Raw genomic sequence first — 26,026 nt, forward strand, 5'->3', positions numbered from 1 at the left:
CTCTTGCAGAACGGGGATAATGTCCCCAAACCCAGGAGGAGCTTGCAGAAAGCGCAGCCCAGGTTACTTGGGGACAGGGAATCCTAGAAGTGTAGGGTTTGAAGGGACCCCAAGCCCCCAACTTGAACCCCCATCCTCCCTCCCAACACAGGATGATTCACCCCAGCAGAGGGCCTCTAGGGTCTCTCTCAGCATCAGGGGGCTCCTTCATTTTGAGGGTCTTGCCTTCCCTATCCAGGGGTAGCTTCTTGCCTTTCTGGGGTTAGAATCTGGGTTTCTGGCACGAAGGATGCACCCCCCCCCCCGCGGCCCCACCTTTCGCCATCGAGCACAAACGAAATGCCTGAAGGCCCTTTTGGAAATGTAGCTAAAACGCTACCTGTGTGTTTTAATCACCACCTGGGCAACAAGTAACAAATCCCGTTAAAAAGGCCATTTTGAAAGGGAGCATCATAAAAACAGGGCAGCGGGGGGGAAAGAGTTCCGTAAAACAAGGCACGGCGAGAGGTTCCGGTTGCAGCAAACGAGTCTCCGTTCCTCTGGGCTAAGGCAGCTCGGGTGCAAGAAGAAGCAAGAGTTTAAATTAAGTGTGCTGGGGAGTTGGGGAGGGGTCCGTCCCCCCCGCTCAGTGGAGCTGCGCGTCCAGGTCATACTTCTCACAGAACTTGTCCGTGAAAGGGATGCAGGTGAGGAACTCGCACCACTCGCAGCGGATGGGGTAGAAATAGAAGAGGACCACCAGGCCCGACAGCAGCCCCGCAAAGACCAGCTGGAAGACGATGATCTGGCAGCGCTTGCGGTACAGGTCAAACTTGCCGAAGCTGATGTAGGGCAGGAAGGCGAAGGAGAGGAAGAGGCCGCTGACGAAGCCGCCCACGTGGGCGAAGTTGTCTATCCAGGGCAGGAGGCCAAAGGCGAAGAGGAAGAGGACCACGGCCAGCAGCTTGAAGAAGGCCCTCCAGGGACGCGCCAGGATCTGCCAGCTCTGGAAGAGCTCCACAAAGAGGCAGGCCAGGATGCCAAACTGGGAGCCCGCAGGGCCCACCTGGGAGGAGAGGGAGGCAGGCAGGCAGAGTCCCCGTTAGGCCTGCCTCTGGCGAAACACCTTCCCCCCTGGGGGGGGGGCGTGGAGGGGAGGCAGTTGAGAGCTGCTTCTCTACAAGTAGAGGAAGGAGGTGGCCCCCACCTCCAGGCCAGAAAAGGGAGCCTTCAGAGCCGGGAGCAGGAAGCAGAAGCCCAGCAAAGGGAGCTGGAAGAGGAAGGAGCGGCCTGGGCTTGTGGGTGGACCGGGAAGCTGCCTTGGCCAGAGTCAGGCCATGGGCCCACAGGCTCAGTTCTGCTTACACAGATGAGCAGCAGCAGTTGCTCTGCTCTGGCAGGAAGGCTCCCCCAAGCTGTTCCTGGAGAGGCCTTGCCTGGGGCCATGTCCCTGCCCAGCAGGTGCCCTGGGCCCAAAGGAAAGGGCTCTGTTGCCCCTGGCAGCCCCAGACCCACCTCAGCTCTGTAGGGCAGGAAGATGGCACTGGCCAGGTTGCCCGTGATGCCGCTCAGCAGGTAGATGATGGAGATGCGGTGCCAGCCAGCCAGCTTCTCCAGGTCTCGCAGGATGGTCATCTGGAAGCACACTGACACCAAGCAGTGCAGGATCCTGCTGGGCAGGGGAGAGGGAGGCCAGTTGGACCGGGGCGGGGGGGGGGGGGAGAAAACAACCCTCCCTCCCTCCCCACACACCTTGCCGGTGTGTCCTGGTGGGGGCCCAGTGCCAGCCTTACCCTGCGTGGAGGAACAGCGACAGCCACAGGCGGTACACCTGGTCTGGGACCTCTGGGTTGAGGAAGGGCAGGAGCCCACAGACATCATCCATGCAGTGCACCTGGGGGAGAGAGCACACCTGGGCTTAGCACTGCCAGGGCCTCAACCTGCTCTGAAAGGGGATTTGGCTGTCGGGGAGAGGGCGTTACCTGGGAGCAGAGGGTGGCCTCTTCGTGGAAGTAGCCGTGCATGAAGGTGCAGTATTCTCGAGATGTGATCTCACACCTGGGAGGAAAGAGGGCAGAGAGCTGGGAAGTTAAGGGGGGCAGCAGAAGGGCATGGATGGGGAACACACACGGTCCAAGCTGATCCCTTGGGGGGTGGCTGTCAATCTCCCCCACCCTCCTCCCCGGAGTGGCCAATGGGCAGCCTGCCACCTAGCGCTGCCCCGCCTCCCCCAGGCCTCCCCCTACCTTCCCTTGGTGCCAATGCAGCAGGGGCGGCCCGTGATGACGCAGTCCATGTGCGGGTGGTTCGTGTAGTTGCCAGCGCTGTTCTTGGTGCAGATCTGGAAGGAGAGGGGGGCAGTGGGTGGGGGCCTCCCTCCTCAGACCATGTCCTGGCTGGAGGGGCCTCCTGCCACCCCCCATCTCTGCAGGTCCCAGAGGCGAAGGGAAAGGAACACACACACAACACACACACACCTCTCTGCCGGAGTCCACAGAAAAAGACCAGCTGCTGGGCAGTTGGAGGGGCAAGAAAGTCTGTCCCTCGCCTAAGGGGCTTCCAGCAAGAGCCAAGGAAGGCCAGAGCCTTATTATTGTTTTAAAATTATTATTTTAAAAATTTGGTTGCTTTAACCTGCCTAAGGCAACCCACAGATATTTCCTGCCAGTCCTTGGAATGAGCGCTTGAAATGCCCAGCTGAGGAACAGGGCAGAAAGGGCCAGGAGGTCCCCGTGAAAAAGTTTTTAAAGGGAGACAAGATCTAAAAGCTGAGCTGCTTCCTGCAGCTTGTTCCTCTCCCATCACCAGGGGATCCCCTTTCCAGCACCAGGGATCCAAGACGGGATCTTGAATGAAGCTGAGCAGCCTTCCAGATTCCTTGTGAGCAAACCTGGCTAGGTTTCATTCCGCTGTGGAGCCCCGGGGCCGGCGTTTCCTTTGCGTTCTGCTCTGACCACTTGCCTGATTTCCCCCTGCCTTTTCTTCCTAATGAAATTCCTTCGTTTGGCTGCTGTCATGTTTGCGGTTTCCAACCCCAGGGCTTTAGGATCCCCAGAGGTTGGGCCTTCAGGCTCCTGGGAGTTTAGGATCAAAGTTGCTGGGGACCAGCGCACTTTTCCAACGTCCAGGATAGACTCAGAGACAGAGTATACCTAAAGGAGCGTCTCCACCCCAATCATCCAGCCCAGACACTGAGGTCCAGCTCCGAGGGCCTTCTAGCAGTTCCCTCCCTGCGAGAAGCGAGGTTACAGGGAACCAGGCAGAGGGCCTTCTCGGTGGTGGCGCCCGCCCTGTGGATGTCAAGGAAATAAACAACTACCTGACATTTAGAAGACATCTGAAGGTAGCCGTGTTTAGGGAAGTTTTGAATGTTTGATGTTTTATTCCATTTTGAATGTTCTGTTGAAAGCCACCCAGAGTGGCTGGGGAACCCCAGTCAGATGGGCGGGGTACAAATAATAAATTATTATTATTATTATTACTGTTGTTGTTATAATGAGCTGCCTCTGCACTCCAAGGAAACCCCAAGGCTGTGGGTGCAGCTGAGGAGTGCTGGCTGAGGAACTTTAAAAAAGAAATTGTTCTCTTCTGGGGCTGCAGAAGTAAGGGGGGGGCAGCAATCGTACAGAGATCAAGACCCACGGTCAGCTCCAGAGGGCTATTGTGCTGCAGTTGCTCCACAAAGGGCGCTCCTTTGGCCTCTCCCACTCTGTCGCAGGTGCAGTGCCCCCCTCCCCCCCCACAGTAGCCCCCAAATCGTCAGCAGCCTTACCGGCCACTTGGTGATGTCGTCCGGCCACTCGTGGGGGTCCATGGAGGCTGGCTGTTCACAGACCCTGCGCAGGAAAGAGATCAGCAGTGCTGGGGGGGGGAGCAGGGGGTGAACCCCAATTCCCTGACCTCCTCTCTGCTGTTCCTGGGGAGGTTCAGGCCATCAGCGCAGCGGGAGAGTGACTGGGCCACAGACCAGGCCTCCAGCACCCATCAACCCACCTACCTGGGGTCTTGGTGACAGACCGAGCCAAACTGCCGCTTGTCTCCTGCCAGCAGGGGGGCGCTGGGGTGCCGCGGCCATTTCACCCACACGGCCAGGGTGGACTGCAAGGGAGAGCGGGGGGGGGGGGTGAGAGGAGGAGGAGGAGGGTCTCCCTTTGCAGGGAGGGGAGGAGCCCTGGCACCCAGGAGCAGGTGCCAGGCTGTGGGTGGTGGGTCAGAGAGTGGGCGCTCCCCCACCCGGTGTGGGTGCCCAGGCCAGCTGTGTCTCACCGAGCACTCCTCCGCAGGCGTCTGCACGCAGCCGGACTTGTCGTTGCGCACGCAGCAGGCGGAGTGCTTCTCCTTCTGGCGGGCGGCGCGGATGAAGCTGTGTACCTGCTGGTCCTGCCGCATACAAGGGGCAAACTTTGCGCCCAGGTGGATGAGGGCTTCCTGGGGGGGGGGGGCAGCGGCATTGTTACTACAGATCGTTGCTTATCAAGCAACCAAAATGGTCAAAGGCCTGGAAACGATGCCTTATGAGGAACGGCTAAGGGAGCTGGGCATGTTTAGCCTGGAGAAGAGGAGGTTAAGGGGGGATATGATAGCCATGTTCAAATATATCAAAGGATGTCACATAGAGGAGGGAGAAAGGTTGTTTTCTGCTGCTCCAGAGAAGCGGACCCGGAGCAATGGATACAAACTACAAGAAAGAAGATTCCACCTAAACATGAGGAAGAACTTCCTGACAGTAAGAGCTGTTCGACAGTGGAATTTGCTGCCAAGGAGTGTGGTGGAGTCTCCTTCTTTGGAGGTCTTTAAGCAGAGGCTTGACAACCATATGTCAGGAGTGCTCTGATGGTGTTTCCTGCTTGGCAGGGGGTTGGACTCGATGACCCTTGTGGTCTCTTCCAACTCTATGATTCTATGATTCTATGATTCTAAGCTTACAGGCCGCCCTTCATCAAGAGACCCCAGGGCAGCTGAGAGCATAGAACTTGGTCGGGAGAAAGCGAGGCTCTTACGATCTCGGCGTTGTGGGTTTGAGCCCCAGGCTGAGCAAAAGGTCCCTGCCTTGCAGAGGGGTGGACTAGAAGACCCTGGGGGTCCCGTCCGACTCTACAATTCCATGAAATTCTATAAGTAAAAGTGGGGGAAAGACAATAGCACACAACCTGCTTTAAAAGGCCGTGATGGATTGACAGGGAGAGGATATCTAACAAAATGAAAAAAAGTTTAAAATAACCTTTGTTTAAAAACACAGAAGCTTTTCTATTAGGAATTATAGGCACTAAGATTCCAAAGGAGCAGAAAATATTATAATGGATATGCAATTGGTTTTCTTTTTAAATGATATTTGTAAAATCAAATTTTAAAAAATTATTAAAAACCACAGGCAAAGGCCTAGGAGAGGTGGAACGTTTCTGCCTGGCACCTGATGGTGTGCAAGGAAGGCACCAGGTGAGCCCCCCTGGGGAGAGCACCCCACAAGCCAGGGGGCCCCCACTGAGAAGGCCACCGGCCTCAGAGCCACGGCAGCCAACCCCTTGTTCCTGCCCCAGAGCCCCACCAGCCTGGGCCACTCACCGAACTGGGGCCGATCCAGAAGTTCTCCTGCTGCACATACTTCACGTTCTCGTAGACCCCGCGGTTTCTCAAGACCTGCCGAAAAGGAAGCCATGGCTCCTTGCAAGGGAGAGTTGGGGGGGGGCAAAGGGGCCCGGCAGATGCACACACACCCCTTCACCCCACCAGGCAAAGGAGCAGAAGCCTGGGAGGCAGGTGCCTCTTTGCAGGGGGGGGGGGAGGAGATATTCCTGGGTCTGTGGTCAAGGAAGGGGAAGGGGCCACAGAGGCAATGGGGGGTGGGCTGCAGCTGCCACCGGCTCCGCAATGGCCGTGTTTTCTGCCACTCACCGAATCCACCGTCTCGTGCTGTGAAAACCCCACGGGGGCGATTCCGTAGATGGAGACGGCCAGGATGGTGATGAGCGAGTGGACGAAGGTGAGCCAGTAGGTGAAGAACGGCCTGCAGTGGGGAGAGGGATCAGGCTTGGCAGTGGGAGGCCCGACTCGAGATCAGGAAGAACTTCCCAAGAGTAAGAGCTGCTCGACGGCAGAACAAGCTCCCTCTGCGGGAAGGAATCTCCCTGGAGGTAGGACATTGCGTTGCTCGGGGTTGGACTAGATGGCCTCTGGGGGCCCCTGCCCACTCTACAATTCTATGAGGAGCAGGGCAGCCCCTTCAGCTGCTGCAGCCCCACCTGCAGAACCAAGCCCCCACCCGCTCTGTCACCCACCGGTGGTCATCCATGTCCTCAATCTGCTGCTTGACGAAGCTGTCGATCCGCCTGCGATACGTCCGGTTGGTCAGCCGGCCCACCATGCCCAGCCCGTAGGGGCGCTTCTCCTTGGCAAAGAGCTTCCGGACAGGGACCCGGATGCGCTGCCCCCGCCGCTGGAGGCCCAGGCTCACCACCTCCTGCCGCAGGCGGACCTTGGGCTGCCCCACCTGCGCCCCCTCCTTCTGCTTCCGCCAGCCGCGCTCCAGGGGGCTGCAGGACGGGAGGAGAGAGAGAGGCAATCAGCAATGGCCACGGAAGGAGCCCCCCAGCTGGGCAGGGGAGGAGCCATCGCCCGTGGGGCAGGGAGGGGTCTTCTGCTTGCAGGGCCCACACCCCTCCAGCCCCGGCAGGGCAACTGAAGCTGCCGCAGAGCTCGCTTCCTGCTCAGCCGGTGATTCTCGACACTCTTTTGAAAAGCTGGCCCTTGGCTTTGGGGGTGACCTTTGCAATCATCCAAGAGGCCTAATTCTAGAGATGATGATGGTGATTTTATAAAGTTTTTATTAAATTTTCTGATTAGCAATTTAAAATACTCATTTTAACACCCTTAAGATGGCAATGACTTCCCTTCTTCTCTGTCTGTGCTTCATTTGACATATCATAAACCCCAGCATATTTTACAAAAGCTAAATCATTCGGTATTCCATTACAGTGGTGCCTCTGGTTGCGAATGGGATCCGTTACAGAGGCCCGTTCACAACATGAAAAGAGTGCAACCCGCAGCGATGCGTCTGCGCATGCACGTGATGTCATTTTGCGCTTCTGCGCATGCACGAGCAGCAAAACCCGGAAGTAACCCTTTCTGGTACTTCTGGGTCGCCGCGGGACATAACCTGAAAAAGCGTAACATGAAGCAGACGTGACATGAGGTCTGACTGTATTCCATCCACCTAAACTTATTTACACTGTTGAATTTACCTGAATGCTGCCGGCGTTTTCAGGTGTACACCATTTCCCCCCATATATTCAATAAATGTTTTCCAGTCTTCTCTAAACCTGTGTTCCTCTTGTTCTCTTACGTAATTCTAGAGATTAAACCCTTAAGGGATTTCGTGGCTGATCGAACGAGCGGAGGAGCCCCTTTTTGCAACTGGAAGCCCAGCAGACCGTGTCCCTGGCCCAGCTGCACAGATGGCTCTGCCGGTGCCGATTCGCAAGCAGACCCGCTGCCTCGTGAAGGGAAGCGCCTGAGCTTGTCCCATAGCAGCCAGCGGCCATCCCAGGGAGCCCCCTTCAAGTGCAAGCAAGGGGAGGCAGCAGGCAGGGAAGCTCGCTGTGGGGCAGCCCCACACAGGGTCTTGCAAAAGGCAGGCAAATCTGCAGGCGCCAGAAGCCTCGCCTTGTGGTGCCCGCTGGCCCAGAGAGGCTTGGCAGCTTTGCCAGCTAGAGAACAGACAAAGCATTGGTGCAGCTGGGGTGTCTGGCCAGCTAGCAGAACACCCCCATTCCCTCTCCGGCCCCCCAGGGAGCAGCCCCAGCCCCCCAGAGGACTCACAGCATCAGGTGACTCCTCTCCAGCTCAGTTCTGTCCAGCGCCCCCCCAGTGAGGCCGGGTTCCGGCTGCGGCTGCGGCAGCTTCGCTTCGGTGTCCTTGATGGCGCTTTCCGAGGGCGACTCAAAGACATCGTCGGGGTATGTGGAGAGCTCTTCGTGCAGGACCCCTTCCTGGGGAGGAGAGGGGGCGCTCAGCCGCAGAAGCCAGGCTCTGCCTCCTCTGCCACCCCCAGTGCCAGGGCCGGCCCTTCCTTACCCGGGCAAAGAAGGAGGTGTCCAGCTCCTCCGGGAAGTCCCCCGTGTCTTCCTCCAGGAAGCTGGCCGGCGTGAAGCTGCGCTGCTGAGCCTGATGCAAGTTGCTGTCCCGCACGGACCGGCCCTGCCAGGGAGGAGAGATGGCAGAAGCCGTTGGGCAAACCCAGGGACTACAACTCCCATCATCCCTAGCTAACAGGACCAGTGCTCAGGGATGATGGCAATTGTAGTCCCAAAACAGCTGGAGGGCCGAGTTTGGCCATGCCTGCAACTAGCGACTAGGCATATTGTCACCAGACTCTGTCTGACAACGCTGTATTCTGCAAAATCTCTTATGATCTTTTTTTGAAAGTTAATAAAAAATATTTTTTTCAGGTTCCTGAGCTCAGGAACCAAGAGGACTAAAACTTTTAAAAAGAATGAGAAAACATATAATTTATTTAGGAGACCACTGCAAACAGATGAAAACATTAGCAGGATTTTAATCTCACTTGTAATGTAACAAATGCTATGGATAATATGGATTGATATAAAATATAGATTACAGAATAATATGCAGTTTTAAATGTTAACAACAGGACCCATGAAGGGGATGGGGGCGGAGTTTGAAGATTCAGATAGATAGATAGATAGATAGATAGATAGATAGATAGATAGATAGATAGGATGTGTGTTTGGACTGTTACAAAATTATATTTGTAAGATTAAAAATGATTTTTTTAAAAAATTATTATTTTTAAAGAAATGACTGCTCACAGTACTTCAAATGGCCCTCTTCCTCCCTCCCTCTGCCTGGCGCTTGATGCCCCCACTGGATGTTCCACCAGGCCCCCAACCAACCAAGGCAAGCAGGATTTCCTCACCCAGTGAATTCCCCCCGCCTTACCTTCACCAGGGCTGCTGCGGCTCGGAAGCTCATCTTGGCCACCGACTCCCTTTTCCTCCTCCGCGGCCACCGGTTGAAGCCTGACCGGGAGCTGGTGAAGGAGCAGAGGGACATGGCCCCTGGCGTGGCCGGCGTGTGGGGCATGCTGCAGCCCTCGCTGTCCTCCGCCATCCGGAAGGCCCGTCCCCGCGCCAGGGGGTCGATGATCTGGCGGCACCAAGGAGGGAGGGGCCCGTTAGCCAGGGAGGGCCCTCACCGCAGGCCGCCCTGCAGCCACGGAGACCGCGGGCGGCTGCTATGCCAGAGGGCACCCAAAGGAGGGGGTCCGTCCCAGGTAGTAATAATAATAATAATTAATAATAATAATAATAATAATATTTTTTTATTCGTATCCCGCCCTCCCCAGCTGAGGACAGGCTCAGGGCGGCTAACATCATAAAAACAACACAATATGCATAAAAACAGACATCAATTAATTAAAATACACTAGCATTGCTAGTGGCCCCCAGAGAAATGAGGTCACAGCATTATTTATGGCAACATCAGGGGTGAAATGATGTCAGCAGAAAGGAGACCTCTTGCTCACCTGGCCTGGGACAATGGGCCAGGTGTGTGCAGGTGTGGCCTCCCAGTTTCCTGAAAGTGGGTTGTGCAAGCCCCCCTCACTCGTTTGCCCCCCCGGGCGCAAGACCAGGGATGCCCTGGGATGCCCAATACACCCTTTTTTCCAGTGCCCAGGGGTCCCGTGGGTGCAGGCCATCTCCTGCCCCACGCCCAGCAGCCCCCTCGTCCCACAACAGGGCCCCGGACCGGCTCACCCTCTGCATGCCCAGCTGGCAGGGTGGCACGTAGAGCGGAGGCGGCGTCTCAGCGCTGGCGAGGGAGATGTTGTCCTGGCTGGGGAGGTCCATCTCTCGAATGACCTGGGGCTTCAGCTTCCCGTAGCGCAGGCTGCAGTGGCGAAGGCTCTTCCGCTGCCACTTCTGCGTGGCGTCGCTCTCCTTGCTGACGCCAAACCAGTCGGCCGTGCCCCTGAGGGGGGAAGCAGCGGAGGAGGAAGCAGCCAAACTCAGGGGGCCCAAACAGACGGGCCCCTCCCGGGCCCCTGCGGCGCTTTCGCCAGTCCCCCCCACAACTGCAGCAAGATGGGACCGAACCCTCGCGCTCCCTCAGGCCGGACCAGCAGCGGAGTCGCAACCTGGGGGGAACCCCTGGCAAGCTGGCCGCCGAGGTTAGCCATTTTGCTGCTGCTATTAGTGCGTCTGTCACAGGGTGGCCTGGGGGGGGGGACACCCCACATTAGTAGAGGTTATTCACAACAGACAGGCAGGGACAGAATTTTGGCTGCAGGCGGCTGCCACAGCGCTGCACTTCTGAGCTCGATGCAGCGCTGTGGGAGCTGCGCCCGGGCAGCCTTCCCTCTCCCGGTGCCCATCCTTGCAGGGTCGGGGGGCACAGAGAGAAAGGGAGAGCCACGAGGGTCCCACCACAGGGCCAGAGACCACTCTTCAGGACGGAGAGCCAAGCCTGTTGTGGACTCGCACTCGGTCCAAGCCGGACAATCCAAGACCCGGCTGGAAACCAGGCTGGCCCAGTTGCGCCAAGGCAAGTGGGTGGCAGGCTGTTCTCCTGCAGGCAAGCAGTGGGGCCATGCCAGGTTTGGGGTGGGCAGGTGCGTGCATGTGGGGGGAGGGATAGCAAATGGCCACCTGTTGGCTGTGAGATGGGGAGAGGGATGGGGCTGGAGGAGCAGCCATTGCTCCTGGGGACCCACATGCACGTCACACACATGCACTGGGGGGGTGAGGGGGGACGAGGGGGTCACACCAGCACTGCAGGTACCTGAAGACCGTTTTGGGCAGAGACTGGTGTCTCCTGGGGGGCCTCCTGCCCACCTGGCGCCCCTGAACGGGCAAAGTCTGAGTCATCTCAAAGCGGACCTGCCTGTTGCAAAGGAGAGACAGCTGAGGGGGCGCTGGGGGGCAGAGGAGGCAACCTGGCGGTGCCCAGGGACCCTGGCAGGGGCTTCCTGCCCAAGACCCTTCCAAGACTGGAAGGGTGGGGCAGGAGAGAATGAACCAAGAGCCTTTGCCAACCTCCTGCCCTCCTGGGGTTTGGGGGAGAGCTCTGACCCCATTAGCCCAGTGCCCCACAGCTGCGCTGGCCCAGGGGGCTGATGGGAGTTGGCGTCCCAAACATCTGCAGGGCGCCAGGTTGGCAAAGGCAAAAGACCCAGATGAGGAGGAGAAAGGAGCTGGTGAGGAGGATGTAAGCCAGAAGAGCTTAGCCTGGAGGAGAGGAGGCCCGGGAGCATCTTTGGGTCTCTGAAGGACCGTCGCACGGAAGATGGAGGGGGATTGTTTTCTCCTCATCTGGAGGGCCAGGATTTGAACCCGTGGCTTCAAGTTACAAGAGAGGAGACTCAACATCAGGAAGAACTTTCTGCCGACAGTGGAAGAGACTTCTTCCCTCTCTCCTTCCTTGGAGGGTTTTGAGCAGAGGTTGGGCGGCCATCTGCCATGGATGCCATCGTTGAGGTTCCTGCATTGCAGGGGGTTGGTCTGGATGACCCTCAGGGTCCCTCCCCCCCCATCACGCTCTGCTTCTGCCATCTTACCTCCGGATGGTCTGGGTGATGGAGGTGTGTCGCTGGAGGACGGGGCGCCGCAGGTCGCCGAAGGGGGAGGGGAAGCGGGTGTGCTCCGCGGGCATGCTGACGCTGCGGAGGAAGGCCCGGTGCTTGGGGGGCTGCCGAGGGAAAAGAAAAGGGGCTGGAGCAAAACTGGGGGGCGGAACGAGGCACTGGCTGCAAGACTGCTGGCTGCCGGAGGGCTCAGGCAGGGGAATCCCCCAACCCCGCACTGATGGGGCGCCCAATCCTCTGGCCCTCTCCCTAGAGCGTGGTCTAGTGGTTAGAGAGACTGGGCTCAGGGGTCCCCCACTCAGCCACGAAGCTCACAGGGTGTGATTGTCTCTCAGCCTAACCTACCTCTCAGGGTTCTTGTGAGGATAAAATGAGGGGGGGAAATAGTGGTATGTAAATGTAAATAATAATAATAATAATAATAATAATAATAATAATAATAATAAATTTTATTTATACCCCGCCCTCCCCGACCAGAGCCAGTCTCAGGGCACCAATAAAATCATAGTAAAAAACATAAGGGGGGGGAGCCAATCTAAAATACAGGTTAAAATGCAATAAAATAGGTTCTTTTTATCATATGTGGTGGTCTTGTGGTAAGGTTAAGGCTTACTGGGAAATGATATACAACGAAATGAAAAGGATGTTTAAAATAATGTTTGTAAAAAACCCCAGAAGCTTTTCCCTCGAGAATTATAGGGACAGAACTACATAAATTGTAAAGAAACTTATTTATGTATGTGATTACAGCAGCAAGAATGTTTCTTGGCCCAAAAAGGAAAGAAGCAGAAGTCCCAGAAAAGGAAGAACGGATACAAAAACTTACGGAATAGGCAGAAATGGCAAAACTTACTGGAATAAGAAGAAATCAAGATAACAAACTTTTTATAAAAGAATGGAAACGGTTTATTGGATATTTACAGATAAATTGTAAGCAGATAACAACACTGGCAAGAATTACTGTAATAACCTGCAGTTACATGAGAGTATATATTCAAAGAAGATACCGTAAATGAGTGAGTTAAGTTAATTTGGCTGTGCAGAAGATATTGAAAATAAATTTAAGGAACCGCAGAGAGAGGGGGAAGGAAGTCAAGTTTTAAAATGTCAAAGTGATTGTAAAATCGGTGAAATGTATATATCTGAAAAATATAAATATAAATTTAAGAACTGCCTACCTGTGCCATGGCTGGCTCCTCAGCCAACACCGCTGGGGCGGGAATGTCCAGCATCAGCCCCGGGGGCTTCTTGCGCTGCAGACTGCTGGTGCTGGCCCTGCGCACCTCCGACATGGTCCTGTCCAGCCTGGGGGAGGGCAGAGGGGGGGTCAGCGGGGGGTCTCCAAAGGCCTGGCTGGCAGCAGCCAGAGGGCCGGCCAAGGGGGCTTCACACGGCCCCCCAAGCATGATCTAGAATCCCAGCATTGCAGCCTTGGAAGGGAGCCCTAGGGTCTTATAAAAAAAAGGTTTTATTAAATTTGACAGTTTTATATTCATCACAATCACCATTATCACATAAAAACCTTTAATTCCCAATCTCCTCCCGTGATTTCCCTCAACTTCCTCTTCTGGTTCTTTAAGTATTTTCCTCTCCTGCTTATTTGTTCTACCTGAATATTGTAATCTTTAAATTAAATATTATTACACTCGTCATTTTTGTACCATCATTCTCTTCAAATTGTATCTTACACTTGTTTCTTTCCAGTTATCTTCATTTCTGTGTTTGTTTTGCTGGTTGTAAGTGTTTACTCAAACTCTGCTAGTGAGTCCACTTCTTTACAATGTTTCGGTAAATGCAACATAAACGGTTCCCAGTCTTTTTTAAAGTCTCTATTGTCCTTTTGATTGGATTTTTAAAGTGGAAAATTTAATAGAAATGAATAATAATAATAATAAAAGTCTCCGTTGTCCTTGCCTCCTAGGATCATCCATTCCAACCCCCTGCAATTCAGGAATCGCTGCTAAGGGACCGTCCGACGCCAAAGAGGCAGCGAGGGCAACAGAGCTGGATCTCTGCCAGCCTCTCCCCCTGGGTGGAGAGGGGTCCTCAAGTGTTTGCTGGGTCCACCTCAGCCCTAGCCATTGGTCCTGCTGGCTGCGCCTGGACCAGCCTGTAATCTGGACCAACCCCACCTTACAAGGCTGCCCTTCCACAGAGGAGCCCAACAGAGCCCTCTTTCCCATAGGGCTTAGTGGTGCGTCGCGCCAGGGCGCCGGCCTCTTGGGGGCGCCCCAGCAAGTGGGGGGAGCCTCCCCTTTCCCTGCACACCCGCCAGCTGCACCCCACCAACCATAAGACTGGCAGACGCAGAGCTTCTCTCCCAAGCTTCTGCAGGGATCGCAGTCTACTCCTGAGGAGGTTTGGGAGGGGCACAACTTCACTCCCAGGCATCTGTGGGGATAGCTCTCCCGCAGCTATTCCCACAACTCCCCCCGCCCCGATTACTGACAGTGCGCAGCTATGGCCACCCCAACACTATCCGTGGTAATTGGGGGGGCTGGGCGGATATTTGCACCCCAGCGCCACATCTGCTAAAAACAGCCCTGGAGCCCAGCAAGGCAAGGAAGACCCCCCCACACACACTGGCCACATCCTGGCAGCATCTTTGGCGGTGCCCACCATCCAAGCCCCTCCAGGCAGAAATAAGTATTAAAAAAAAAAATTTTAAGGCGCACACAGATAGCAGTCACACAGAAAAACCGATTCACCACCCTTCAGAAATTAGGAAATATTCCCTGAGGATAATACACTTCATTTGAGGCCACGCAACCGTCCCAAAGCCAGCCTGGCTCATCTGGGAAAACCTTTCCCAATAGTTCTTTTCACTTGCAAATCCTCCAAACCCTGGGAATAGATGAACTTCCTGGCAGGAACAGGGGACCCCTCTGCAAAACTAGCCTGGCAAGTATTTGTCAAAAGCAAAGCAGGCCTGTCAAAGAGCATGAATAGGTGTAAATCTGGGAAACGGAGTCAAGGACTCAGGTACAGTTGTACCTGGGAAGCTGAGCACCTTGGCTCCCGAACAAATCAGCTCCTGAACAATCGAAACCCAGAAGTGAGTGTTCTGGTTTTCAAATGATTTTCGGGGGGTGAACATCCGGTGTGGCTTCCGCTTGGCTGCAGGGAGCTCCTGGAGCCCATCAGAAGCCGCACTCTGGTTTTTGGATGGTTCTGGGAGGCAAATGGACTCCCGGAACGCATTCTGTTCGAGAACCAAGGTACAGTGGACGCTCGGGTTGCAAACGTGATCCGTGTGGGAGGCACGTTCGCAACCCGCATTGCTGCGTCTGCACACGCACAGGTCACGATTCAGCGCTTCTGCCGAAACCTAGAAGTAACCCATTCCGGTACTTCCGGGTTTTGGCGCATCCGTAACCTGAAAATGCTTAACCTGAAGCGTCTGTAACCCGAGGTATGACTGTATGACTGCATGTACCAGTCCTAAGGAACTGGCCAAGTAAGGCAATCAGCATCTTCAGGTCCCTTGACGGACAGGAGAGAAGCCACACGCTCGGATTTCTGTTGTAGATGCCTCTTCCTGAGATGCTTGTATGATGCTTTCAGGTGGCCTGCGGCTAATCGTAGAATCATAGAGATGGAAGGGACCCCACGGTCATCTAGTCCAACCCCCTGCAATGCAGGAATCTCAGCTCAAGCATCCCTGACCGATGGCCACCCAGCCTCTCCCAGGAAGCAGAGACCACAACCTCCCAAGGGAGACCCTTCCACTGTCTGAACAGCTCTTATTGTCAGAAAGCTCTTCCTGATGTGGAGTCGGAAAAGTCTTTCACCTTTGTTTGGGGTCCCCCCCCTTGCAAATGGCAGTGGGAAGGAGGGCTCTGTCTCAACAGAAAAATAAAGATTCCCCCTTTCTTCCAGCTTCCGCTCATTCGTCTCTGACTGATAATGGACTTGGGAGGCTTTGAGCCCCTCGGGGAGTTGAGCGGTGAAGGCCAACTTCCAATTTTCATACAACAGAAGGAGCCCAGGAGTCCCTTCAGGGCTTATCCTGCGCAGGCTGGTGCTGAGCCCCTACCTTTCGACTTGCAAGGTTCCCCACACAAACACACACACTGGGTTGAATTTTGTGGGTCAGCTTTGGCTGGGAGAGGCAGCCCCCCGTTAGCCTCTGCCAGCCCAATAGCGCACCCCTCCCCCCGCAAGTCCATGGCAGGAGACAGGCAGAAGCAGCCAGACCCCAGAGGCTCCCCTTGGGACTGGTGTTCCCACACTGCCGCCTCCGCAACAAAGGCCAGCGGCCAAGTTCCCCCTCCAAGCCGCTTCCTTGGTCCCACAGGAAAGCCAGGCAGGGGCTGCACATCCTGCCCTCCGCCTCTTCCTGATGCCCCCAACAGACAACCAGGCCTGCAAGCTTCCTCTTCTGACATCGCCCAAGCCCCCACGCAGCCCCCCACCAGCAAAACGCCCAGGGCCCGCCCAGAATGAGAAGGGACCCAAGGGCCATGCAGCCCAACTCCTGCAACACAGGAATGGCAGCCAAGGGGTCTAACTCTGCAGGGCAAGCTTCCTGTCTTTCCTCTGCCCCCTCCCCACCGGAAACGGATGGTGGCTGCAGGCTCTGGTCCCCCCCCCTTAACATCTGCAAAAGGATTAAGGCTGATACCTTGTCTTACAGGATTTTATATTATTTTTAAAGCTAGGTAACTTCCCTGAGCTGTCAAGTTGAAGGGATATATTCAGGCATAATCTTTGTAGCATTTAACAACTTTAAAGATGTGCCCCCCCCCATAATTTCCATAACAGTTGGAAGGACAAAAATATAGGCTACCTCCCAGGACAACTCCTGCAGCCCATGAGCATCGGATCGCTTTCAGACGAAGATCAGGCATGGACAAATGTAAAGATCTTTGGAAAGTATTGATTGAAACCACAGTAACAAACAAATCAATGTATCTTCAAGGGAAAGAATAAGTAGATCCATTTGCATATATAGCTCTGTAGCCTTAATTATATTCCATTGCTATTTTGCTATTGCTGTTTTCCTCTGCTTCTATTTATCCCCCCCCCCCCGCCAATTTAACTCACTGTCATACTCTCAATAAAATATAAGGAAACAAGAAAGGAGATTTCCCTCAAAACATTCGGAAGGCCTTTCTGGTGGTGAGAGCAGTCAGGCAGGGGGAGGGGCTTTTAGGGAGGGGGGGGGCATCTGCCAGGGATGCTTTAGCTGCGAGTCCTGAATGGCCAGGGGTTGGACTGGATGACCTTTGGGTCCCTTCCACCTCTATGATTCCATGACCTTTAAGGGAAGTCACCTCCGTCTTCCTCTCGGAGCAGATGCCCACAAGCCCTGGGCGGGAAGAGCCAGAGAGAGGGGGGGGGGAGGACATTCCTAAGAACCGGCAGCTCAGCTCCCGCCTCCCTCCAGGAACCAGAAAAGCCAGTTTAGGGCTCAGATCTTTCCCACAGGCCTTTCTGAGTTCTTCTCTGGGGACACCCAGGGATGGCCAGAGCGTCACAAGAACCGCACCAGACATTCGCCAGACCCCAAATCTTTCCCCCTTCCTGGCCTGAGAGGCTGCAAAGTCTACCTGTCTCCCCCCCTCCAGTTGATCAACACACAGAGATGCAGGTGGCCAGGGACCCACCTGTGCGCACCTGAGCCTGCAAGGGGCAGCCAAGCACTCTTCACCGCCTGCCCCCCCCGCCAGCCCCCTCTCCCCTCCTCTCCAGGCGGCAGCTCCGCCTTGACCACAAAGTCCTGGCACAAAGGGCGACACAGATTTTCCAGTGGGCATCTCTCTGCTCACAAAGGCGCCATTCTCAAGAGCAGGGAAGAGGGAGGCAGCTGCCCCCGCCTCCCACACAGGGAGATGGCACAACCAGCCTGCCTCCCCCCCAAGCCCAGCAGGGCCTCTGGTGCAGATGCAGAGGGAAGGCAAAGCACAGCCGAGCCCCCCATGCCCCCCAGTCCCCAAACCTGCCTCCACCACTGAGAATACACACACAAAGCAACATTTCCAGCAGGTGCTGTGGGGGGTCAAGCCAGGCCTCATCCTGGCCCCCATCCCACTGCCTCCCCTCAGAAGGCGCTGTAAGACCCCTTGGGAAGCAGGTGACCCCACCAGGCCCCAGGCAAGCAGAGCCCCCCCCCCATGCCAGCACCGATGCAGAAAGGGACCTGCGGCAGAGTCAGCTGAGGTCGCAGTTGGGGGGACAGGGAAAGGTCATCCTCCCCACCTCGCCACGCAGCCCAGGTCACAGCAGGGGGCACCGGGCCACTAGGGCCACCAGGGCCACAAGGCCACAGCTCACCCACCACGCCAGGAGATAGGGCAGGACTCACCCCACGCAGCAACCGCAAGCGCAACCCACCCAAGAAAAAGACCCGCCGTGTTTCAGCCTCCGACTGCTGGCCTGGGACATTTTGCATCCCTGCTGGAGAATCTGGCCTCTTTCCTGCCAGAGGAGGACCACAATACAAGGACAACAACAGGAAGGAAGGAAGGAGCAGGCTTCCTGCTGGCCACGCCATCCGACTCGGGAGGGAGGCAGCCCCCGCTGGTTTTGCTACAGCCACAAAGGGCGAAGCAAAGGCGACCCCCACCCAGCTCTGCTTGCACACGCAACCCACCTGGGCCACCCATCTCCAGGCCTGGCCCAGTCATCACAGCACCAAAGCTGGCAGCCCCACGGAAGCCGCTCCAGAAGGGGGGAAGTGGCGGATGTGAGCAAAAGCGTCCCGGCCCCTTCCTCACTCCCAAGCGCCCAGACTCTCTCCCGCCTCTCGAGCACCCAAGGGTCCCGGCCTGGAAGAGATCCACTTGGGGTCCAGTCTCCACTGGGGGCAGAAACCGTCAAAAGGTGCTTTGGCCACACAATTCCAGAATCTGAACCGCTGCAGCCTGTTTTCTTTTGCGGCCCATAGGAAAGGAAGCAAAAGTTGGGTCTGGAAGGAAGAGCAAGGCAGAAGAGGAGCCTGATTTCTGGCTGGGAGCAAGGGGGGGGGGTCCACCTCACCAGGTATCCTGCTTCCCACAGTGCCCAACCGGGTGCCCCATGGGAAGGAGGGGCATGAGCGCAATGGCCCCTTCCGCTGGCATGCAGATGCAGACTGTGTCTGAACAGGGACAGGGAGGGAACTGCCACATCTTGAATGGCAAATCAAGTTGAGGGGGCACTATGCCAAAATGGCAAAATTAACTGGGAAGCTCAGGAATCAAGAAGACAAGGAATTTAAAAAATAATGGGATATGGTTACAATGGATATACAAAATCATTGCAAACAGGTCAGAACATTAGCAGGATTTTAAATACACTTGTAAAGTAGCAGAATGTATAGATAACTTAGGAAGATGAAAAATTGGAAGAAGTACTGATATGCAGTTGAAATAGAATTAAAAGGACCCATGGAAGGGATGGGGGGGGGGGAGTCGAGAGATTCAGAGTAATCTCAATATTTGGATTTTGTACTCTTTTATGCTGTAGGTTTATATTTTTCAAAATTACTAAAAAAGATTATATTTTAAAAAGAACTGCCACATCTTTAGAATTCCTTCTTCCCATCCTGCAAAAAAGCCTCTTTCTCTTTACACTGGTCATCCCTTGCAGAATTCTGCCCCACCTGCTGGGCTGCCCTGGCCCAAATCCTGCACTTGCTCAGAGCGGCGCAGAAGAGGCCTGACTCGCTTGCCTTGCTTTCGCCCTGCTGAGGACGCATCCTGCTGCAAACTGGCAGCCAGGTTGCTCCAGAGCAGGCTTTGCCGCACAGTGCCAATCCAGGCCGCTCAGAGTCCCTGGCAAGGGAGTCCCTTCCGCACCTCGAGACCCGGAACGTGGGAGGAGAAGCACCAGGGGACTCTTTCCTTCACCCAGGGCTGTCTTAAGCATATGCGGCGCCGGAGTGCAAAGATCTGCCCGGTGCCCCCCCCGCCAGTTGCCCAGTCCCAGGCGCGCAGGAGGGCAGAGTCGGCCGGCCACCTCAGCTTTTTGCTGGCTTGGTTGCCCCTGAACTCATGGCACTCGCAGCAGAAGAGCCCGCCACAGCGCTCTGATCAACGGGCGAGCTCTTCCCCGGACTCAACTCTCCAGCCCCGGACTCACAGCCTGGCGCCCCTGAGAGCCCGGTGCCTGGGTGCCCTGCACCCCTAGCGCCTATGGGAAGACGGCCTGCGTTTGCCAAAGGCCCAGAGGAGAAGCAAGCAGGAAAGCGTGGAAGGGGGGCGAGGGAGGAACGCTCCTGACTCCAAGGACCAAGCTGCCCAGAAATGCCCACCCAGCTGCACCTGCCCAGAGTTCAGAGGAGGAAAGAGCTTCTTCTGAGGTTTCGGATAGGGCAGCTCATGATTTGCATGTGGCATTTGATGCCAGGTCCCATGACAGGCTGGAAAAACCACACCTCCGAAAGGCTGAGGAAGGGCTCAGGGTCAGGCTGGGAGGAGGAATTCCCCAAGTGATTCTCCAGGCCAGGAATCCAGGAAGACGGGTGGCATGGATGAGGCCCTGGAGGACAGCGGAATCAGAAGGGGAAACCGCCCCCCCCCCACAAGCAGGAAGGGCTGCAAATCCTGCTGAGGACAAAACCATACTTTTAAGGCCAACCTGCCAAAGCGCAGACCTTCACTGGGGGAATTCACATCCCCGCAGACACCCAAGTGGGAAATGTTAGGAGCCAGCGCGCAAGGAGGTGGGATCGAGCTTGGAAGCCGCAGCAGGGGCGAAAAGGGTTCAGCAAGAGCCCCCACACCCACCCCAAAACTGGGGAGCAAAAAGCCCAGCCAAACCCAGATGGACTCACTCCGCAGGGAACAGGCGAGAGTCACGCCGGCGCTGCACAGCTGCAAACACAACACGCGGGCGAAGGAGAGAAACTCGGCGCAAAAACGCTCAGGATGCAGACCAGCCATGGAGCGGGGGGGGGGGCGCATTACAGGGAAAGTCTCCCAACTCTCCCGGCGGATGCAGAAGCTGCAGGCTGGGGAGGCAAGACCCCGCCCGGCCCCCCGCTTTCAGCTCGGGGGGTCAGGACGTGTTCAAACAAACGGGATATCCAAGGTCCCCCTGGCTAGACGGAGGGGGGTGTTCCTGACCCGCTGGCTTGCCGCCCCCCTTGCTAAAGGAGACCCTGGCCCGCTTGGGATCGGGCCCAAGAGGGGCTCTGGCCCGCGGGCAGCCGGGGGGGGGCATCGGCCTCGGGGGGCGCGCCAGCCGGCTTGGCCCGCTTCCCGCCGCCCTGGGGATCACCCGGGAGGCCTCCCTCTCGACGCCGCCTCCTTCGGGGCTCCGGGCCGAGGGACCCCCGGGCCAAGCCGGAGCCCCCCTGCGCCCCGCCCGCCCGCCCGCGCAGGGCGATCCCGCGGCGCGCCCCCGCCCTCCCGATCCCCGCGGCGCCCGCTCACCGTGGCTCCGGGGAGCGAGTGGCGCTGGCCGGGCGGCCATGCAGCGAGGGGGCCGGCGTCGGCGCGGCCCGGCCTGGAGCGCGAAGGGCGGCCCGCCCGCCGGGCGACGGAGGCGGGCCGGGCGTGACTCAGGCCTCAGGAATGCGCCCTGGCCGGCCAGCGCCGCGGAGGCGGAGGACGGAGCCCTCGCCGGGACGGCCGCGCCGAGCCAGGAGGCCGCCTCCGCCGACCGGGGAGCCTCCGCGCCTTGGAAGGCCGGCAGGGACGGGGAGCCGGAGCCGCCAGGACGCGCCGGGGCGGCGGCCCCCCGACGGGCTGCTCCGGCGCCGGGGCGGGACGGGGATCCCCGCCGCGGAAGCGGCGCCTGCGCCTCGAGGGACCCGGGGAGGCTGCCCGTGCGCTCACCTGGCCGCCCGGGAGCCGCTGCGCTCCAGCCGCCCCCCGGAGGGAACCTGACCATGATCGGCCCTAACCGACGGGGCCCCGGGACGGTTGGCCGTCGAACGGGCAGGGTTGGGTCGGAACGGGAACCCCGGACTGTCGCTGAAGCCGTGGGAACAGGGAGCCTCCGGCTCTCACCTTCCATACACGTGAAGGTGGGGAAGAGACCCCAGCGCAGTCACGTCGGACTTCAGAAGAGGAAGCTGAACCCCCACGAGGTTTTTGGGTTCAGAAAGGGATCCGAGAGGCCGAGTCGAGGGGATCCAGTCTCTCCGCAATGCTTGGGAGGCGCTCAAAACCACCCGGTGAGAAGCGCAGATAAAATGCAGAGACGCGTCCAGAGAGGAACCGGGAGGGCCCCGAGGATGCCAGCGTGGTTAACCAGCGGAGTCAAAGAGGCCGGGAGAGGCCAAGAAGCCTTCCTTCAAACAATGCAAGTGTGGAAAATGAAAAAAGGGCACGTTCACTTTGGGGAAAGAAATGCAAGCACATTGAGGGGTGCAAAAAATGGGGGGGGGGAGAAGGATGCCGAAAACAAAGACCCACGAAAAACAAAAAATCTTAACTGCATGAGTAGCAGGAGAGTGCCCAGGGGCAGCTGGGCCCTTGGATGGCAAAGGGGTCAAAGGTGTGCAAAACGAGGAGGAGATTGCGGAAAAACCGGATTAATTCTTCGCATCTGCATTTGCAGCAGAAGATGGAAGACGGAGCCCTGGGCCCAAAATAAGTTCTGCAGGAATGGAGTCTGAGGAACGGAGGCAACTGGTGGCCAGAGACAACATTCTAGGCCTTATTGACAAAATAATCCTGCCTCACTGATGGGGGGGACGGACGTGTGGGGCCCAGCAGGCCAAGAGCCCCATCTCCACCAGAGCTGTGGGCAAGCTCACAGGTGGCTGGGATGCCCACCTGACAGCCGTGGCATCATGGGATCGCACTGTAATGAAACCGTGGGGCTGGGGAGCATGGCTTGGGAGGAACCGCCTTGGAGGCCAATTCAGACCCACTGACTGCCCCCCATCAGAGTTCTTTGAGAGCTTCAACAATCACGTCCATGTGATCTGGCTGGCGTGGGGCACTTTCAAAAAGCTTTCTGCAATGTATGTCACCAAAGATTCCTGACTAAGCTTTGCAGTCACGGAGTAAGAGGAGAGATCCAGTTAAGAAACAGGAAACAGAAAGGAGGAAGAAGTGGATGTCCTCCCGGTGGAGGCAAATCGGAAGAGGAGTCTCCCAGGGATCAGTCTTAAAGCCTCTGCTTTTAACTTGTTCACAAATGACCCAGAGTTAGACATGAGCAGGGAGGGGGCCAAGTTTGCGGACGATGTTCAGGGTTGTTAAAACAAAAAGAGATTGCAAAGAGCTCCAAAAGGTCCTCTTCAAACTGGGTTAATGGGCAGCAAAATTACTATTATTATTATTATTATTATTATTATTATTATCTATATACCGCCCTATACCTGGGGGTCTCAGGGCAGTTCACAGAATAAAATCAATATATAAAACCACAAAATACCTAATAAAAATTAAAACAACAACCCAATAGCCCCCACCCACAAGAATGTAAATCAGATCAACCAAAGGCCTGGTTAAAGAGGAACATTTTTGCCTGGCGCCTAAAGGTGTATAATGAAGGCGCCAGGCAGACTTCCCAGAAGAGAGCATTCCACAGATGGGGAGCCACTGCAGAGAAGGCCCCGTTCTCATGTTGCCACCGTCTGGACTTCTCGAGGTGGTGGCAAACAGGGAGGGCAGACAGATGATCTCAGGGTCCAGGTAGGTTCATATGGAAAGAGGCAGTCCTTGAGGTATTGCAGCTCATGTAGGCAACTCTAAAGTGATGCATGTTGGAGCTGGAAAACTTAATTTCACGTCCACGCTCATGGAGGAGACGGAGGAGACTGACCGGGAGTGAGACCTCGGGGTCCGGGCAGAGAGCCTGGGGAAAACATCAACCTCGTCTGCAGCAGATCATTGGGAATGGAATGGAAAAGGCATTCACCCCCCTTGGCCTTGTTCTGCTCTGGCTGCCTCACCTCCAACAGGATATATTATTGCAGAGCTGGAAAGGGGTCAGAAAAGGGCGGCCAAAGTGGTCCAGGGAAGGAGCGACAAAGGAAGGTTGCAGCATTGGGGGATTTTTAGCAGAGAGATAGGATTTTGAAGGAAATTCACCAAAATCCATAGTTCCGACGTCCAGATTTTTCTGGACATTGAAGCGATTTCCGACAACTGTTTCCTGGCTGTTTCCGGGAAATTCCAGAAGTCTGGCAACCCTAGCATAGTCAAAATATGAAACTTGCTCCTGATAACCACGAACTCGGATGGCTTTCGAAGAGGATTAGACAAGTTCCTCTTGATGATTAGTAGCTCCCCCCCCCCCCCCGGCTGTTTTCTCCCTCCACGTCAGCCTCCCTGGGCTGCCCCCCCCCCTGCTCCAGCCACGGTGGTCCCCGCAGCCTCCTTCCTCCCGCTCAGCTTCCTCTCCCTGTTCCTGAGCAGGCCAAGAGGGCGGCAGCACCCTGACCCCCCCCTCTCCCCAGGGACAGGCCAAGGCTCTTGGGCCGCTTTGTCCACAGGAAGCTGGAAGCGGCTGCTGCCGAAGCCCCCGGGGAGGGGGCCGGAGAGGGTGGGCCTTTGCCCGAGGTCGGTCTCCTCTGACCATGAATGGCGAGGAAGGAAAGGAGAGTGAATGTCCCTTTGTGACCAAGGCTGGCCCTGGCAGAGGCCCCGCGGGAAGCGCAAGAATGTCCCCATTGAGTGGCGTCAGCTGTCCTTTCAGCAAAGGACTTTCCCAGCGAGGCAGCAGGGTGAGGCCTGCCCTCCCTCCTTCCTAAGGCACCAGGGCTGCAGCTGCACCTGTTTCACAGGAGAACCAGGCTGTGGTTCTGTCCTGGGCAAAGGTGCCACCCGGCACGTGAGCAGCTTCTGGGCTGCAGGCAATTTCCTTGCTCCCCGGGAATCTCCTGGGGTCAAGAGGCCAGAAGTGCAGTTGGAGGCGGGCAGGGGGTATCTGGTGCCAGGTAAGAAGTAGGTCCAAGTGGATCATCCTGGATGACGGAACAAGGAGGGAAACCAAAGCTGTAGTCAGTAGGTCTCAGAATTCCCCACAACAATCGGGTTCAGGTCCCACCATCAAGACAATCTGAAGTGCCCACATAAGTGAAAGCCCTAAACGGCCTCAGTCCAGTATACCTGAAGGAGCGTCTCCACCCCCATCGTTCTGCCCGGACACTGAGGTCCAGCTCCGAGGGCCTTCTGGCAGTTCCCTCATTGTGAGAAGTGAGGTTACAGGGAACCAGGCAGAGGGCCTTCTCAGTAGTGGCACCCACCCTGTGGAACACCCTCCCTTCAGATGTGAAGGAAATAAGCAGCTATGCTATCTTTAAAAGACATCTGAAGGCAGCCCTGTTTAGGGAAGCTTTTAATATTTAACACTGTATTGTTTTTAATACTTGATTGGGAGCCGCCCAGAGTGGCTGGGGAAACAGCCAGATGGGCGGGGTATAAATAAATTATTATTATTATTATTATTATTATTATTATTAGTGTTTAAAGCCCTAAGCAACTTAGACTGCTTGGGTGCCTACCAGGGGTCAGCAATTTTTTCAGCAGGGCGGTGGTCTACTGTCTCTCAGACTTTATGGGGGGCCGGACTATATTATTTTTTTTGGGGGGGGGGGAATGAACGAATTCCTATGTCCCACAAATAACCCAGAGATGCATTTGAAATTTTGAAATAAAAGGACATATTCTCCTCATGTAAAAACATGCTGATTCCTGGACTGTTCGCAGGCCAGATTTAGAAGGCGATTGGGCTGGATTATGACTTTAAAAACTTTGCAGTAATAATGAGAAAAAATTGTAATAATCACATATAAAAGAAACCGTATACAAGAAGTAAATAAGGAGGCCATTTACAGGATAAAAGAAGTCTTTTATTTTTATGTTATGTTTTCTGTGTGTAAGGGGATAGAAGTTTAATTTTGATAATTAAATTGTCAATGGTGTTAGGTTTGTTTGTATGTGTCAGAGCTGGCTCCAGGTCCCAGCTCACAGAGGACCAACGCTAGCCGGTAGTAATGTACAAAAGTCTTTATTGAAGTACAGTTTCCATTTTCAAGCCGCAGCGCCCCAGCTCTACGTCTAGGGTTTAGATCGGCGAAGCTCCATCTGAATCTCCGCCCCCTGTACACCAGTTTAAGATTCTAGCCTTACTCCACCTCTTCCGTCTCTTCTTTCTCCTCTGGGTCCTGCTACCCCCCGGGGTCCCTTCCTTCCTGGATTCTTCCGACGCAGACGTTGACCCCCCTGACTCCTCCCGCTCTTTTCGGCGGGCTTTGGGACCTGGCTCCCTATCCGGGCTGCCAACTGCGCCGCCCTCCTGTACATTTGAACTTGGCGCGCGCGCCCAGCCTTCAACCTTCCTCTCGACCGTTTCCTCGCTCCCCGATGGAGGCGTGGCCAATCCTGACTCCTCCCGCTGGCAGCGCGCCGCCTGATCCCGATGCCTGGGATTCCTCCCCCCTACTGCACTCTGGTGTGGGCGCTGGTACTGATTCCCGACTGCTGCTCTCTGAGTCCCCTCCGGCCCCTTCTTCCTGGGGTGCCCCCCTCGGCACCCCCCTTGCCCTGACCATGGGAGCCT

The 26,026-nt window shown here is 56.1% G+C and overlaps 1 protein-coding gene across 16 annotated transcripts; it reads right to left on the reverse strand.

Moving 5' to 3' along the window:
• Nucleotides 1-353: 353 nt before the first annotated feature.
• RHBDF1 (rhomboid 5 homolog 1) lies at nucleotides 354-21,645 on the reverse strand. 16 transcript variants are annotated; one of them, XR_014504997.1, is made up of 19 exons: nucleotides 20,938-21,046; nucleotides 12,757-13,029; nucleotides 11,552-11,682; nucleotides 10,777-10,878; nucleotides 9,753-9,966; nucleotides 8,935-9,141; nucleotides 8,050-8,172; nucleotides 7,795-7,964; nucleotides 6,255-6,509; nucleotides 5,872-5,983; nucleotides 5,542-5,616; nucleotides 4,246-4,407; nucleotides 3,977-4,077; nucleotides 3,752-3,815; nucleotides 2,229-2,320; nucleotides 1,962-2,036; nucleotides 1,773-1,873; nucleotides 1,495-1,648; nucleotides 354-1,045 (listed from the first exon to the last, which is right to left on the reverse strand). XR_014504997.1 is itself a non-coding variant. In XM_083413888.1 (19 exons), the coding sequence occupies exons 2-19, from the start codon at nucleotides 12,868-12,870 to the stop codon at nucleotides 626-628; spliced, it is 2,676 nt and encodes an 891-aa protein (XP_083270014.1). In that variant the 5' UTR covers nucleotides 12,871-12,883; nucleotides 20,938-21,296; the 3' UTR covers nucleotides 354-625. The 16 variants fall into 16 exon arrangements, 14 of the variants coding, with proteins under 14 accessions (XP_083270014.1, XP_083270013.1, XP_083270022.1 ...); XR_014504998.1 differs by having other exon boundaries at nucleotides 1,495-1,651; XM_083413888.1 differs by having other exon boundaries at nucleotides 1,962-2,037; nucleotides 2,226-2,320; nucleotides 12,757-12,883; nucleotides 20,938-21,296.
• Nucleotides 21,646-26,026: the final 4,381 nt, after the last annotated feature.

The sequence above is a fragment of the Podarcis tiliguerta genome (genome assembly GCF_965153285.1).
Source record: "Podarcis tiliguerta genome assembly, chromosome: 14".
Lineage (NCBI taxonomy): Eukaryota > Metazoa > Chordata > Lepidosauria > Squamata > Lacertidae > Podarcis > Podarcis tiliguerta.